Source organism: Macrobrachium rosenbergii, chromosome 56, assembly GCF_040412425.1.
Source record: "Macrobrachium rosenbergii isolate ZJJX-2024 chromosome 56, ASM4041242v1, whole genome shotgun sequence".
NCBI lineage: Eukaryota > Metazoa > Arthropoda > Malacostraca > Decapoda > Palaemonidae > Macrobrachium > Macrobrachium rosenbergii.
In genome coordinates this window covers 43,589,585-43,605,391 of record NC_089796.1, presented here as the reverse complement: position 1 = coordinate 43,605,391, position 15,807 = coordinate 43,589,585, and the positions used below count along the sequence as shown (strand labels likewise).

Genomic DNA, 15,807 nt, shown 5'->3' with positions numbered 1-15,807 from the left:
GAGTGTCTCGTAACCAGGATCAGCTGTTGTTTCCTCTATCCACTCTTGAACATCCTCGACTTGTAACTCCTCTTCCCTGCTGCTCGAAGTTGGTTGTGGATGATGTCATCCTTAAACCCTTGAAAATTGATGAGGGAATCTTCATTCTTCTGCAGTTTTTTCCAGCCATTTTGCAGAGTGGACACTTTCCCATGCCTTCACCCAAGTATGGAGAGCTGAGTGAAAATTGAAAGCCTACATATTGGTGAGAGAGTTCGTTGTCCTCCTATTTCTTTGGCGCCCTTTGTTACACAAAGCACCTCCTTCAGGAAGAGGCCGGTTCAGAGCCTCTTTATTGCCACAATTATTCCCTGATCCATTGGTTGGATCAAAGACATCATATTTGGAAGAAGAGAAAGACAATGAACCTGGCTATCTTTGCTGACCAACTCTTTTATGTCAGGATGAGCTGGATTATTATTGAGGATCAGTAGGGCATGAACACAGTTCTGGAAAATCTTAAGGGTCTTCATTTGGTACTTGATGACGGCAGGGATGACATAATTGAAGAATCAATGCTTAAAGATATGCATGGTGAACATGCATTCTTCAAAAAACCAAGCAGAACTGGAAGGTCATTCATACTGATGTTTTGGAAGCACTGTGGCCATTTTGCTTGCTGACAAACAAAGGCTTGAGTCAGTGCATCCTGTCAGCATTCACACAACAAAGGAAGGAAATTCTTTCATTGCTTATCTTGTGGCCCTTCGCCCTCTTTTGTTCTCGCATAACGTACAATCAGGCATCATCCTGAAATAAATGCCAGTCTTGTCAGCGTTATAAACTTGAGATAGCAGCAAGCCTTCATCCTCAATCAACTGGCAAATCTTTTCTCTGAATTTTGCAGCAGCATCTTCATCAGCAGACAATGTTTCTTCTGACACTTTTACTTTTTGGCCTATGCCATGTCTGTGTTTACAGTGAAAAGCCCAACCAATCGATTCTGTGAACTTAGTCCAGAATGAATGCTCAATTTCTTGGCAGCCTCGATGAGCTGTTCAGCACTAATGCTGACTCCTGCTATACGTTGCTGCATGTGCCATTTCAATATCATTTCCTCTATTTTGGCATTGTCTGATACCCTCATAGATTTTCGAGGAGCACCAGCTTTGTTCCCTCCATGTTAAATTTCATACCCTTTGTTCTCGAATGCTACAAGTTTACCTTTAGCTCTCATGATGTCAGACATTATCTATGCACCAATACCATAATGTTCAGCCACACTTTTCTGAGACCAACCACTTTTCTTGGAGAGGAACCATTGCACAGATCACTAAAATTATCACAAAAAAGCGAACAAACACCATGTGCAGTACACAAAGAGTTGAGCTAACAAAGCAAGCACTAGTCAGACGTGTTAATGCAAGGGACGCTGGTAAACAAGTGGTGTACCCACTAAGAGCATCTGATTTGAGAAAACAGTTCAGCACTTGATCCAGAGGCGAAAACTCTCAAATAGATACTTCCATTTCGCACCTATATATCACAGTCCATTACCTCGGTGTGCTACTGCATATATAAAAATACTAATGTCTGCCATTTGCAATGACATATGTTTGCATTCTCAGAATCAGCTGATTGAACCTACTAGCAAAAGAATTAGGGGAATAATTTTTTAGTTGATAAAAGAAATGAATGTATTACTGGAATTATTATTTTTGTTTTTTTACATAAATGTAAAATGGGTAAATAAGGGTAAACCAACATTCTTTATATTAAAGTAAAATCCCTCAAAATTGCAAAAACAGCTGTTTCCCGATTCATTTGTTTTGTCAGGCTCGATGTTGTTTATGTCAGTTCTTTGGTAAATGGTTGTTAATATAGGAAATGGTTATGAATTGTTCCATAAGCCTTATGTTTGGTAACGTTGTTTGAAAGCCTAGCGTAGTACAATCCATCACAAATGAAATTTGTTTGCTAAGTCAAGAACCATAGAAATTGCTTGTGTAAAACACCCTATGTTTACATCTTTAGTACATATGGCATTTCTCAGTGACAACTGTCCATAGCAAATTCATTTTAAGAAAACTATTAAAAAGTAATTGATCATTTTGTTTTGTTGGAATTAATGATTCTTCATTTCACCTCATAATATCACAAAAGCTTTACTTGTATGACTGTGCGAGTGTGTGTGTGTTTATATCTACATATGGCATTTCATCAATGTTGATGTTACCATCACTACACATTGTGTATGTGTTCATGCATGTGTTTCTTAGCACAGTATCATGCTGCCATTTTTCTTTTTTGCTTTGCTTGATTTACTGTACAGTATTTCATTACATGTGTAGTTGGTTCTAAGTATGATTATCATATATATCACGAGAGTAAACAAGAGAATATTTTATCAATTGATATTTCATCTCAGTTGTTGTTTCTCTCTCTTTCTCTCACAACTGCATTAATCTCATGGTTTGTAAAAATAAACAATGAGAAAACACAGTAAAAAAATGAAAGAGAATAGCGTAAAATATAAATAAAAAATCACAGGCATAACACCATAAAACAAGCTCTACCAGTCAGACGTCTACCTAGTCCTCTTCACCCGTCCAATGCTGCATCCTCACCCCCCAGACAGGGAAACTGCTCACCAGCTCCATCCACCTTCTAAAACAGCCCTTTCTCTACAGAGCCTTCTGCCCCTCTCCCATGGCACCCAGCCATTCAACCTAACTCCCCCTTGAAACTTCTCAAGGCCTCCCCCACCTCTCAAAACCCTTTCTCAGTCTGCTGCAGTGTAAGCAGTGCTACCAACATTTTCCTGAGGCTACACAGCATTGCCAACCACCAGAGAGCAGTTTTCAAATTTTTTAAAATTTATGTATGCCATATCTTTTGGGCCTTGGTCCCTAGTCCAGGTGTGTCGGATAACGCTGAGTTCCAAATAATGGTGATCTGGATAACTAAAGGATTACTGTATAAGAGAATTCTTTGAGATTGGTTCTGTATCATGGAGCCGTGGGAGTGTAACTCCTTTGAGGATGAACAGCAGCTACCAAAAATAGGTTTACCTGTCAAAACCTGTTTTCTTACCTTCAAATCCTGAAAATATTCTGCACGTTGTCAAGTATAAAAAACTAAAATATGAATTTCTACAGAAATGATAAAAAATCAACATTTTACAAAATTTCTAATTTGAATGTCATATTCTTGCTGCAGTATGATTTACCAGTAAACTCTTTTAGCATTCTGCAGTTTTACTTTTGTCACTTAACAATGTTCCCTAAAAGTCGGGGCCATCTGAGAGAGAGAGAGAGAGAGAGAGGATTATATTGATATACACTTAATTTACATCTTGTTTGACGTAACCTGATCGTAGAGGCACGAATCTTTGTGATTAACTACATATTTTGACTTTCTTATACTTTTATTACTCTTTTTATTAAGAAAAATTTATACACTTTACTCAGAGGTCATATGCAGGAGTTTTGATTCCGACATAGGAAAGACAACCTTCCTCTGGGGTTAGAACGGGCCGATGAAAAACAGAACCTCTGACCTCTATGGCACACGGTAAATTTCAGGGCCTTCTTTTAAGAAAAATAGTCAGGAAATACAGTATGTCAGACAGTGAAAAGAGGAGAAAATAAAATAAAAGCTTCACAACGTTAATGTTATAATGCTAGAAGCAAAGAAATTTTATATTTTGTATTTTTATCATAATCTGTAAATACAATACCCCCACAGAGGAGCAGAATCTACATTGGCCCTTCAGCACCAAGCTGTATTGCTTAATGCTTCTAGTTTTTTTTATTTCCCTTCTCTCTCTTGAGCTTCCTCAACTTTAAACTATTCCAATTTTTACCTTTAGAAAATTTTCTAATCTTCTGGGGAAGCTCTATAGGTCTAGAATGTGTGGTTCTTTGACTTACAGTATATCTAAAACACTTTGTCTATTTCAAAATGAAGTTATAAGAACAACATGATGAATCAGTGGCAGTACAATTAGAAATGATAACATATGGGAAATTACAGAAGTTCCATTTGCAAATGAGACAATGATGAAAGAGAGTGATAGCTTGGACATGGCATTTCCACAATCCCTGGGAGAATAGTACATGACAGTGACAGCTAGGTTCCTGTGGGCACAAAAATAGTTGGAAGACTCAGAAGGGAGGTTGGAGATGAGTAGAGATTTGTGGATGACAAAGCACAAGAGAGGCATGAGCAGGAGAATTTCCCAGAGGCAGAGTAGGCAACGATGATGATAATACAGGCAGTCCCCAGTTATAGGCGGGGTTCCGTTTCTGAGGGTGTGATGATAACCGAAAATCGCCGCTAACCGAAAATCGGCAATTTCGGCGATTTTTGGGGGTTATCAGCGCCGAAAAGCACAGATTTTCGGTTATCGGCGTCAATACCCAATTATCAGCGCCGGTAAGTGGAAATCAGCGATTTTCGGCGCTGAAAATTGCTGATTTTCATCGCTAGACAAGCCCCATAAAACCGAATCGCTGTTAACTGGGGACTGCCTGTAATATTACTACAAAAAAGTATCATAATTTAATCCACTACCAACCAAGAAATCAATTTTTGTCTACATAAGGCTTAGTTCTGTGATCTTAATGATCAGGTTTAATACTACTCAGTTTGCAAGGAGTTTTATTTTGGCTACAACTACTTTACCTTCTGACAGCTCCTGAATTCAGGTGTATCAGTCTTATTTTCTAATCCCTCATATCTATTGATTTATCACCTTGTCCCATAACTTGTGTGTGTGTGTCTTTCTCTCTCTGCAAATTAGTTTCATTTTGGAGCCCTCTTGGATTTATTGCCTGTTGACTGTCCCTAAGGGTTTTCAGCTGAAGATTTCAAGAAGATAAAAAGCAATATATAGTATATAAATCATATCCAGAAGATAAACCCTATTCATATGGAACAAGCCCAAAGGGGCCATTAACTTGAAACTCAAGCTTCCAAAGAATATGGTGCTCATTAAGAAGTAAGAGAAGGAAAAGGGAAATACAGAAAGAGATCTCACTTATTAAAAAGAAAACACAAAAATTAATAAATGAATATAAATAAAAATATATAAAAATGCAAGGAGAATAGCATTAGGGTAGCAATGCACTGCTTCTTTGTTTGAACTTTTGATGTTCAAATTGCACAACATCCTCAGGGAGACTGTTCCACAGTTCAACTTTGTCAGGAATAAAGGACCTCTGGAACTGAGAAGTTTGACAGCGAAGCACATTTACTGCACATTGGTGCTGCTGTTCAGGCAATCTGGTTGCTCTCGGCAAGAAAAGGGGATCAGGGATCAATTGTGAGTGTGAAAGATCTCTATTAAATCACAACTTACAAATAAGTGACAAACTAGAGACCATACCTCAAAGGTCCAAGTCGTAACTGCTAATATTAGGAAACAGAAACCTACCACCATGAACCACTCTATCTAATAGATAAATCTCTGGTAGAAGCAGACATCCACACCGGAGAACAGTATTCTAGTAAAGGAAGCACAAGTGACCTGTAACAAGCTGCACTGATTTTATCACTGTTATAAATATATGAGGCCTTACGAACAATACCAATCTTTTGTTCGGCATTTGCTGAAACTTTCATTAGATGTTTCTCAAAAGTAACATGTGAGTCAAAAGTTACACCCTGAATAGTTAAAGCTTCAGGCTCATTCAGCAAAGTTCCATCCACCTGAAGGGGAGGATGGGGTGGAAAATCTTTACAAGATCTGCTAATCAATAGTGTTTTCGTTTTACTGGCATTCAGCCTCACACCCCACCGACTCTGATCTGGACCATGTCCCAACTGAGGCTGAGGGCAGCTGTATTTCTCATAAGTGGAGACTTTACTACACCCACATGTGTTGAACCATCGGCATACTGAACTATCTTGTTTTCCAGCCCAACAACTATATTGCTTGCATACACCAAAAGTAACAGAGGACCAAGAAAACTACTCTGTAGAACTCCAGACACAACAGGTCATGGTTCACTGTGACTTCAAGATTCTGAAGTTTATAAATAAGTGCCTTCTGATTTATTAAATAAAAAGCAACACTAAAATCTATTTGAATTACTCTGCGCTCAAAAGCCTTATCAAAGTTCTCTTGCCAATGGCATGTCAAGTCTAATAGAGCAACTCAGGTACCTAACTATATATATATATAACAGCGCGAAATAATTTCATATATAATTGTATACAAATCGCGCTGTGAGCAAAACCGTTAAAGCTAACGAGTTATTTTTTGTTTCTTTGTATTGTACACTAAATTGCGATGATTTTGGTATATAACACATTGTAAAATGATCAAAGCAACACAAAAAAAATATTATCACAAAATGATGCAGGAATTCGTAACGAGCGGACGTAAAAAGTTTTTTTCAAAAATTCACTATAAATCAAAATATTGTGCTAGAGACTTCCCGTTTCTTGCAAAATGAAGATAATTGATTGAATATTACTACACTGTAAGTGTTTTAGCTTACAATTGCAGTTTTCGACCATTTCGGTCGAGTTAAAGTTGACCGAAGGTAAAATTTTTTCTATTTATCGTGATTTATATGAAAATATTTCAAAACTGATAAAAGCTACAACCATGAGTTATTTTTTGTTGTATTCTACATGAAAATGCACACATTTTCATATATAAAACTTTATGTAACGACTAATATAAAATGGTGCAAACATTACGACAAAGTGACAAAAGAATTTCTGAGATGTTCGGCCGAGTTACTGCGCGGAGGTAAGGAAAAGGTTTTTTTCAAAAATTCACCATAAATCGAAATATTGTGCTAGAGACATCCAATTTGTTGCAAAATGAAGGTAAATGATTAAATATTACTAGAATGTAAGAGTTTTAACTTACAATTGCATTTTTCCACTATTTCAGTTGAGTTAAAGTTGACCGAAGGTTGAAATTTTGGCAGTTATCGTGATTTATATGAAAAATTTCAAAACTGATAAAAGCTACAACCATGAGTTATTTTTTGTTGTATTCTACATGAAATTGCGCACATTTTCATATATAAAACTTTATGTAACGACTAATATAAAAGCGGTGCAAACATTAGGACAAAGTGACGAAAGAATTTCAGAGATGTTCAGCCGAGTTACTGCGCGGAGGTAAGGAAAAAGTTTTTTTTTTAAAAATTCACCATAAATCAAAATATTGTGCTAGAGACTTCCAATTTGTTGCAAAATGAAGTAAATGATTAAATATTACTAGAATGTAAGAGTTTTAACTTACAATTGCGTTTTTCGACCATTTCGGTTGAGTTAAATTTGACCGAAGGTTGAAATTTTGGCACATTGTGATTTATATGAAAATATTTCAAAACTGATAACAGCTACAACCATGAGTCATTTTTTGTTGTGTTCTACATGAAATTGCGCACATTTTCATATATAAAACTTTATGTAACGACTAATATAAAACGGTGCAAACATTACGACAAAGTGGCGAAAAGAATTTCAGAGATGTTTGGCGAGTTAGTTACTTGTGGACGTAAGGAAAAGTTTTTTTCAAAAATTCACCATAAATCAAAATATTGTGCTAGAGACTTACAATTTGTTGCAAAATGAAGTTAAATGATTGAATATTACTAGAATGTACGAGTTTTAGCTTACAATTGTGTTTTTCGACCATTTCGGTCGAGTTAACCCTTAAACGCCGAGCCTCTATTTACAAAAACGTCTCCCGTATGCCGGCAGCGTTCGGTGAGTTAGCGCCGAAGCTGAAAAAATGTTTTTTTCAAAAAATCACAGCACGCTTAGTTTTTAAGATTAAGAGTTCATTTTTGGCTCCTTTTTTTTGTCATTGCCTGAAGTTTAGTATGCAACCATCAGAAATGAAAAAAAATATCATCATCATATATAAATATTGGAATATATGACAGCGAAAAAAAAAACTCGTATAATTGTATACAAATCGCTGTAAGCACAATGTTAAAGCTAAGGAGTTAATTTTTTTAGTTGTATTGTACACTAAATTGTGATGATTTTGGTATATAACAAATTGTAAAATGATCAAAGCAACACAGAAAATATTATCACAAAATGATGCATGAATTAAATGCAGAGGGACGTAAAAAATGTTTTTCAAAAATTCACCATAAATCGAAATATTGTGCTAGAGACTTCCGTTTGTTGAAAAATGAAGCTAATTGATTGAATATTACTAGACTGTACGTGTTTTAGCTTACAATTGCAGTTTTCGACCATTTCGGTCAAGTTATAGTTGACCGAAAGTGGAATTTTTTCTATTTATTGTGATTTGTATGAAAATATTTCAAAACTGATAAAAGCTACAACCATGAGTTATTTTCTGTTGTATTGTACATGAAATTGCACACATTTTCATATATAAAACTTTATGTAACAACTAATATAAAATGGTGCAAATATTACAACAACGAGACGAAAGAATTTCTGAGATGTTCGGCCGAGTTACCGAGCAGATGTAAGGAAAATGTTTTTTTAAAAAATTCACCATAAATCGAAATATTGTGCTAGAGACTTCCAATTTATTGCAAAATGAAGGTAAATGATTGAATATTACTATAATGTAAGAGTTTTAGCTTACAATTGCATTTTTACCAATCGAGTTAAAGTTGACCGAAGGTTGAAATTTTGCAGTTTTGATTTATGAAAATATTTCAAAACTTATAAAAGCTACAACCATGAGCTATCTTCTGTTGTATTCTACATGAAATTGCACACATTTTCATATATAAAAGTTTATGTAACGACTAATGTAAACTTGCAAAATTCACGACAGCATGATGAAAAGAATTTCTGAGAAAATGAAGGTTACTGCGTGCAGGCGTAAGGAAAAAAAATTCACCATTATATTGTGCTAGAGACTTCCAGTTTGTTGCAAAATGAAGGTACATGATTGAATATTACAGAGTTTTAGCTTACAATTGTGTTTTTGACCATTTCGGTCGAGTCAAAGTTGACCGAAGGTTGAAATTTTGGCAGTTATCGTGATTTATATGAAAATATTTCAAAACTGATAAAAGCTACAACCATGAGTTATTTTCTGTTGTATTTGTACATTTGCGCACAATTTCATATATAAAACTTTATGTAACAGCTAATATAGAACAGTGCAAAAATTACGACAAAATACGAAAGAATTTCTGAAATTTTTCGGCGAGTTACAGCATGAAGCGTTAGAAAAAATTTTTTTCAAAATTCACCATAAATCAAAATATTTGCTAGAGACTTCCAATTTGTTGCAAAATGAAGGTACATGATTGAATATTACTAGAATGTAAGAGTTTTAGCTTACAATTGCGTTTTTCGACCATTTTTCAAAGTTGACTGAAGGTTATTTTTGCAGTCGACGTGTCGATTAACGCCCACTTGGCACCAACAGACGTATGATCGTCCAGTAGGCGTTTAAGGGTTAAAGTTGACGAAGAAGTTATCGTGATTTTATGAAAATATTTCAAAATGATAAAAGCTACAACCATGAGTTATTTTCTGTTGTATTTTACATGAAAACATTTTCATATATAAAACTTTGTGTAACAACTAATATAAAGCGGTGCAAACATTACAAGGAAAGAATTTCGAAGATGTTCGGCTGAGTTACCGCGTGGATGTAAGGGAAAAGTTTTTCAAAAATTCACCATAAATCAAAATATTGCGCTAGAGACTTCCAATTTGTTGCAAAATGAAGGTAAATGATTGAATATTACTAGAATGTAAGAGTTTTAGCTTACAATTGTTTTTCGACCATTTTTTCAAGCTGACCGAAAGTTGAAATTTTGGCACATTGTGATTTATATGAAAATATTTCCAAACTGATAAAAGCTACAACCATGGGTTGTTTTTTGTTGTATTTTTGAAATTCCAATTTTTTATAACTTCATGTCGACTAATATAAAAGCGGTGCAAAAAATTATGACAAAATGAAGAAAGCCCAGCGTAAGGAAAAAGTTTTTCAAAAATTCACCATAAATCGAAATAGACAATTTGTTGCAAAATGAAGGTAAATGATTGAATATTACTAGAATGTAAGAGTTTTAGCTTACAATTGCGTTTTCGACCATTTCGGTCGAAGTCAAATTTAATGAAGTTTGAAATTTTTAAAATCGACGTACCATAATGCCCACTCGGCACCACAGACAATTTTAAGTTAGAGAGAGAGAGAGAGAGTCCAGAGAGAGAGAGAGAGAGAGTTAGAGAGAGAGAGAGAGAGAGAGAGAGCACCAAACATGAAGGTAATGCTGTAGGCATGATTAATTGTAAGAAAACCCGGTGTCTCAAATTTTTTTTTTTTACTTTTTAGTGCATTTTAATGTTAAAAAAAATCCTATTTTTTTTTGTTTTATTATTTCTTACTTTTTAGTCTTGACAGAAATTGGAACTGATTTATGACTGTAGCTAATGAAATTGAACGTGATATTCTATAATATCCTGTTGAGCCAAAGAAGGTTTGAAAAATCTGTAGATATTAACTTATTCTACCGAGTCAAACAAGGTATGAAAAATCCAAAGAGTTATTCACTTCATACAAATCCTGAGATAATGGGAGAGGTCACTATTGGGTCACTGCTGGCCTACTGATCATGTAAGGTTGTATTGTCACCAGGACTGAGTAACAATGCAAAACTTCAAGTCCAGTCGGATGAAGGAAACAGGTCGAAAACTGAGTGACAAGATTTGACTCAAACGAACAAAAAAGCAAACTAAATAAAAATGTATAAAAAGGAATGAAAGCACAGCAAAGAACTTGTTAATTATTCAGCAGCTGAAGATGCAATGGTTGGTGTGGGTCAGAGAGAGTGGGTCTACCTCCTCTCAAGTTACCTTCCTTGTTACCCAGAGCACAGCCGGTCCAGCGCATGTACTGTAGGATACTCCATATACGAAAGGTGTAGTGTCTGTATCCCCGTAGGAACAACTGCAATTTACTACCAATAATTCTTCTGTCCCAAGTTAACATTAACTTGAATAATTCATCAACAAAAACACTAATACAAAACATACCTGTAGATCAAGAAGGAACTTGTTACTGAACTGTTCTTCCTCGTCTTCACAATTAAAGACCATATCTTTTGGGAAACGGTGTCCAATAGATTTATCTGAAACACTTTTCTCTGTGGTACTAGAATCCTTCCTTTTTATGTTGGTGGCAGCTGTTGCTAAATTTTCTATATTCACATTCTGAACAGCTTCAGCAAACAAACTTTGTGATTCAGGTTTCTTAAATACCTAGGCAAGGAAAATATGAGAAATGTAAATACAGTACATGAAAGCTGTATTACTTCAACAAATTTAGTATTTTGAAGTAACATTTTAAACAGAATGAGCTTTTCAAGCTTTAAACAAATCCAACCTCAAAAATATACTATAGTTTGGTAGAATACTGTGTAAGACAGCAACTTCTTAAGTTTGAATAAAATACTTGGCAATAATGACAAACATAATAACACCTTAACCCAGTTTAGCATAATAATGTAGCTATAAATCTTTCATTACAATCAGCAAAGCAGTATTTAGTCTCCCGTTAATGAGTAGTTGCCTCCCTACTAAAATCTTCCACTTACTAACTTTCATCAGCAGCATACCAATCAAGGTGTTATAAAAAGGTAATGGATAAACAAACCAACAGTTATGTATAGAGACACTACCCTACTTATGAATGAGTTATGTTCCAAACGGCTGTTCATATCTTGATTTGTTCATAAGTTGGGTTTTAATATGTAGTGCATAATTTTTGTTGATGTTTACATTCAAATGTTGCTCTAAGCACCTATTCTGCTAGTAACAATTTTTGCAAAGAACATGAGGAAGAAGAAGAACCTGTTCCTTTAACCCCTTCCCTGATATCTAGAATATTCTCGTGATTAACTACAGTACCATGCATTCTTCTTACAATCACGAGAATATTTGTTCATACTCTTAAAGTATTCCTTTATTTCTATCTTCTTGATTTAATTCAGTCTGTGATGAATACCCATTTTTTAAATTTCCCATTTTCTACTTTTAGTACACAATTTTTTTAAGATCATGAAGTACTGTATTATAAGGAATTACTTTGGATGTTAGAAAAGTAAAAAGAAAACAAAATTTAGAAAATCCTGGTGTGTCTCAAAAAATTATTTTTTGCTTTTTATACGTTTTAATAAAAGCGTTTAAAAATTTATTTTATTTTATTTTCTATTTGCCTGTGGTTTAGATGAGTACCCCTTTTCCTTTGTATTGTTACCATTTTGTTGTGCTTTCTTGTGCTGAATGTTTTTATGGAGTTTTGCTGATGCCTTGTACTCATATGGATATGAAGTGTTTATTGCCCAAAATGCAGTCTAATTTAATGGTTACAACTGAATGAGAAGTGAAGAGGGACAAGTTAATATCCTTTGATACAATGTGATTTATATAATGGTGTTTATCAGTAAACTTACTGCATTACCTGTTTACCCAAGGTTTTAGCCAATGGTGTATTATTCTCTTAGGTTGACTTATGATGTGTTCTGGGCAAGTAAGGATTCGTAAATTTTCATAAGTCATATCATCAAAATACACAGAAATATTGGGAAATGTAGCTGATCTCAGCATGATTCAAATGTATGTGTATTTACATGCAACATTCAAAATTTAGTATTCCTTTTACCTTTCTATCATCCAAAGTAATTCCTTGTAATACTGCATGATAAAAAAAAATACATATTAAAAACAGAAAATGGGTATTCACCACAGACTGAGTTAAATCAAGAAGATAGTAATAAGTAGGAATACTATAAGAGTGTGAACAAATATTCCCGTGATTGTAACAATTCTTGGTAATCACATGAATACTCTAGATAATCGGGGAGGGGGTTAAAGGAACAGGTTCTTCTTCCTCATGTTCTTGCAAAAATTCTTACTAGAAGAGTAGGCACCCAGAGCAAAATACAAATTTTCATAATAAAATTTATTATTTGGATACTTACCTATTGTTAAAGTTAGCTTATATCTCCAAGCTGACAGGCAAGTCAGCACTCAAACAAAAGACTGAATAGTTGCCAGGCTGACTGTCTAGTACACCTGCTCTCCAGCTGGTGTGTTTCAAATGTTTTAGCTCTTGCCAAAATTCTCCTTGACAGCCCACTAATTTGGGGGAGGATGGGTGGGGTCTACTTTAACAGTAGTTTAGTATCCAAATAATACATTTTATGAAAATATATATTATTTGGAATGAATCTTACCTACTGTTAAATGTTAGCTGATTCCCACATTGGGAAGAGGATGGTGGGTAGTTCAGCTAGACAAAATCCACTCAACCACTCAAGCTAAAGGTTTCTTGCATGAAACTCGAAACATTCTTACCTGATCTGGAATCCTTTCTGGATCTTACTACCACCAGAAGTTGGATTCCATTCAGGAAGCAAGGCTTTCAGTAGTGTGCAGCGAAGAGCAGAATTGTGAAGAAAAGCACTTCAATTCAGCCAGAATGACCAGTGCCTCGGTCCAAAAGCCATAAAAAAGTCACTAAAAATAAATACCTTTATGATTTACCTTTTACTTTTATTGAAAGTAAACATTTATAATGAGAGCTGTTGCAACTTCATTTAGTGTAATGACAATTTGTTGCTTTAGGATGGGTTTAATGCGGCACAGGAGAAGTGCAATTTGGTTTTGCCCATTCACTACCTTAAGTACAGAGAATAGTGTTTGAAAATAGTAAAGCCCTTAGTCCACTACTAGTGGTGGGTAGTCTTTTCCTGAACTGAAGGAAGAGCAATCCTTTAGGTTCTTTGCATGAAGGTACATATGGGCAGTCCCCGGTTAATGGTGATCCGGTTTTACGGCGCTTGTCTAGCAACGAAAATCAGCAATTTTTGGCGCCGAAATCACCGATTTCTGCTTATCTGCATCAATACATACCTAAGAGAGGCTCCGATAAGCCCCGAAATTCGCTGAAAAAGCATGAAAATCACCAATTTTCGGTTATCATCACACTCCCAGAACGGAACCCCCGCCGATAACTGGGGACTGCCTGTATATTGTTCAAGAGCTTACCTTTATCATATAAAAGTAAGCTCCTAAACAATGCATGCACTTTCATACAAAGAGCCTAAAGGATTGCTCTTCCTTCAGTTCAGGAAAAGACTACCATCATAAAGGCAAGCTCCTAAACAATATACTGTAAGTACCTTCATACAATGCGCCTAAAGGATTGCCCTTCCTTTGGTTCAGGACAAGGCTACCCGCTACTATAGTCGATTCACTTAAGGTAGATTCTTGGGCCTACTAGGCGTTTGTTTGGCGGCCTCTGATTGGCTGGTACTGGGAGGTATGCAGCTCGCTCACTGTTGCATTTTAACGTCTGTAGCTCAGAAAACTTGAAATATCTTTATATTTCTTCATTTATCTCACGTTTTACACAAGATAGGACAGTTTTGGTCATACCATGGAATTCGGTATTAATTGTACAACTAAATCATGATTTCCTGAAATCAGTAAGATAAAACACAAAGGAATTACAACGAGTAAAAGTGAAGAGAGAAGCATTTCATTCTTTATACCTGTTTTTACATATCGTCGGATTTTGCATCATTGATGCGATCAAGATCAAATAAAACTTGTGTTTTTATACAACAAATTCACCCTGAATACGCATGTGCTTTCAGATTTTAGATGCGTGTGATATGTGAAGAGAAAATGAAGAATATGTCTTATTATGTTGCATCCGTTCTAGACTCAGTTTGGCAGTAGTGCCGAGAGATGGTGATCTGCAAAGCTGAGGCGCAGTTGACAGTTGCCAATTAGCAATATGAGAAGTTAACAGTTTCGACAATATTTACCGTATATTATGTCATTATATTTTCTGTAAATAAAGGCATAGAATTCCCATTATGAATGTCGAACTTTTTCACTCCAATATCATATAACTATGTTTGTATGTCTGGACATATCTGATAAGAAAAAATTAATAATCATATGGATGCATCTGGATGTGTTGGCTTCAATTTAGACTAGGTGAGAAACTTTCATACTGTAGGCTACATGATAAATAACAGGCTTGCACAATTATCAAATATAACATATATATAGAGGAATAAACGTTCTGGTGTAAGAGCAGCTCAAACAAATTCTGAAAAAGACAGAATATTATATTCGTTACATCGCCATTAGATTTTATGGGAAGAAATAAAAAGATGTACCTTCGTTCATTGAATGAACATATAAAAACCATCAGCTTTTTGTGTTACTGACCATAGAAGCAAGCAGTCATAATAATGAACTCATAATATTATTTAGCCTGTTATTTATCATGTAGCCTACAGTGTGCAAATTTCTCATCTAGACTAAATTGAAGCCAACACATCCAGATGCATCCATGTTACTATACATTTTTTCTTATCAGATATGTCCAGACATACGGACATATATGATATTGGAGTGAAAAGGTTCGACAGTCATAATGTGAATTCTATACATTTATGTACAGAAAATATAATGACACAATAATACGGTAAACATTGTCGAAACTGCAAACTTCTCATATCGCTAATTGGCAACTGTCAACGGCACCTCAAAGCTCTCGCTGTTTGCAGACCACCGTCTCTCGGCACTACTGCCAAACTGAGTCAAGTACGGATGCAACATAATACGACATATTCTTCATTTTCTCTTCACATATCACACACACATCTAAAATCTGAAAGCACCAGCGTATTCAGGGTGAATTTATTGTATGAAAACACAAGTTTTATTTTATCTTGATCGCATCAATGATGCAAAATCCGGTGATATGTAAAAACAGCATAAAGAATGGAATGCTTCTCTCTTCACTTTTACTCGTTGTAATTC

At 35.3% G+C, this 15,807-nt stretch overlaps 1 protein-coding gene across 5 annotated transcripts in view; it reads right to left on the bottom strand.

Annotated features, from left to right (window-relative positions):
• Positions 1–15,807, bottom strand: part of LOC136836055 (putative leucine-rich repeat-containing protein DDB_G0290503) — a 359,912-nt gene that overhangs the window by 35,936 nt on the left and 308,169 nt on the right. For 4 of the 5 annotated variants that reach the window (XM_067099946.1, XM_067099947.1, XM_067099948.1 and 1 more), the window contains exon 23: positions 10,999–11,223. The exons of the other annotated variant lie outside the window; for it this stretch is intronic. In XM_067099946.1, coding sequence (XP_066956047.1) covers positions 10,999–11,223 — 225 coding nt within the window. The remainder of the gene's footprint in view (positions 1–10,998; positions 11,224–15,807) is intronic. 5 annotated transcript variants of the gene reach the window in all.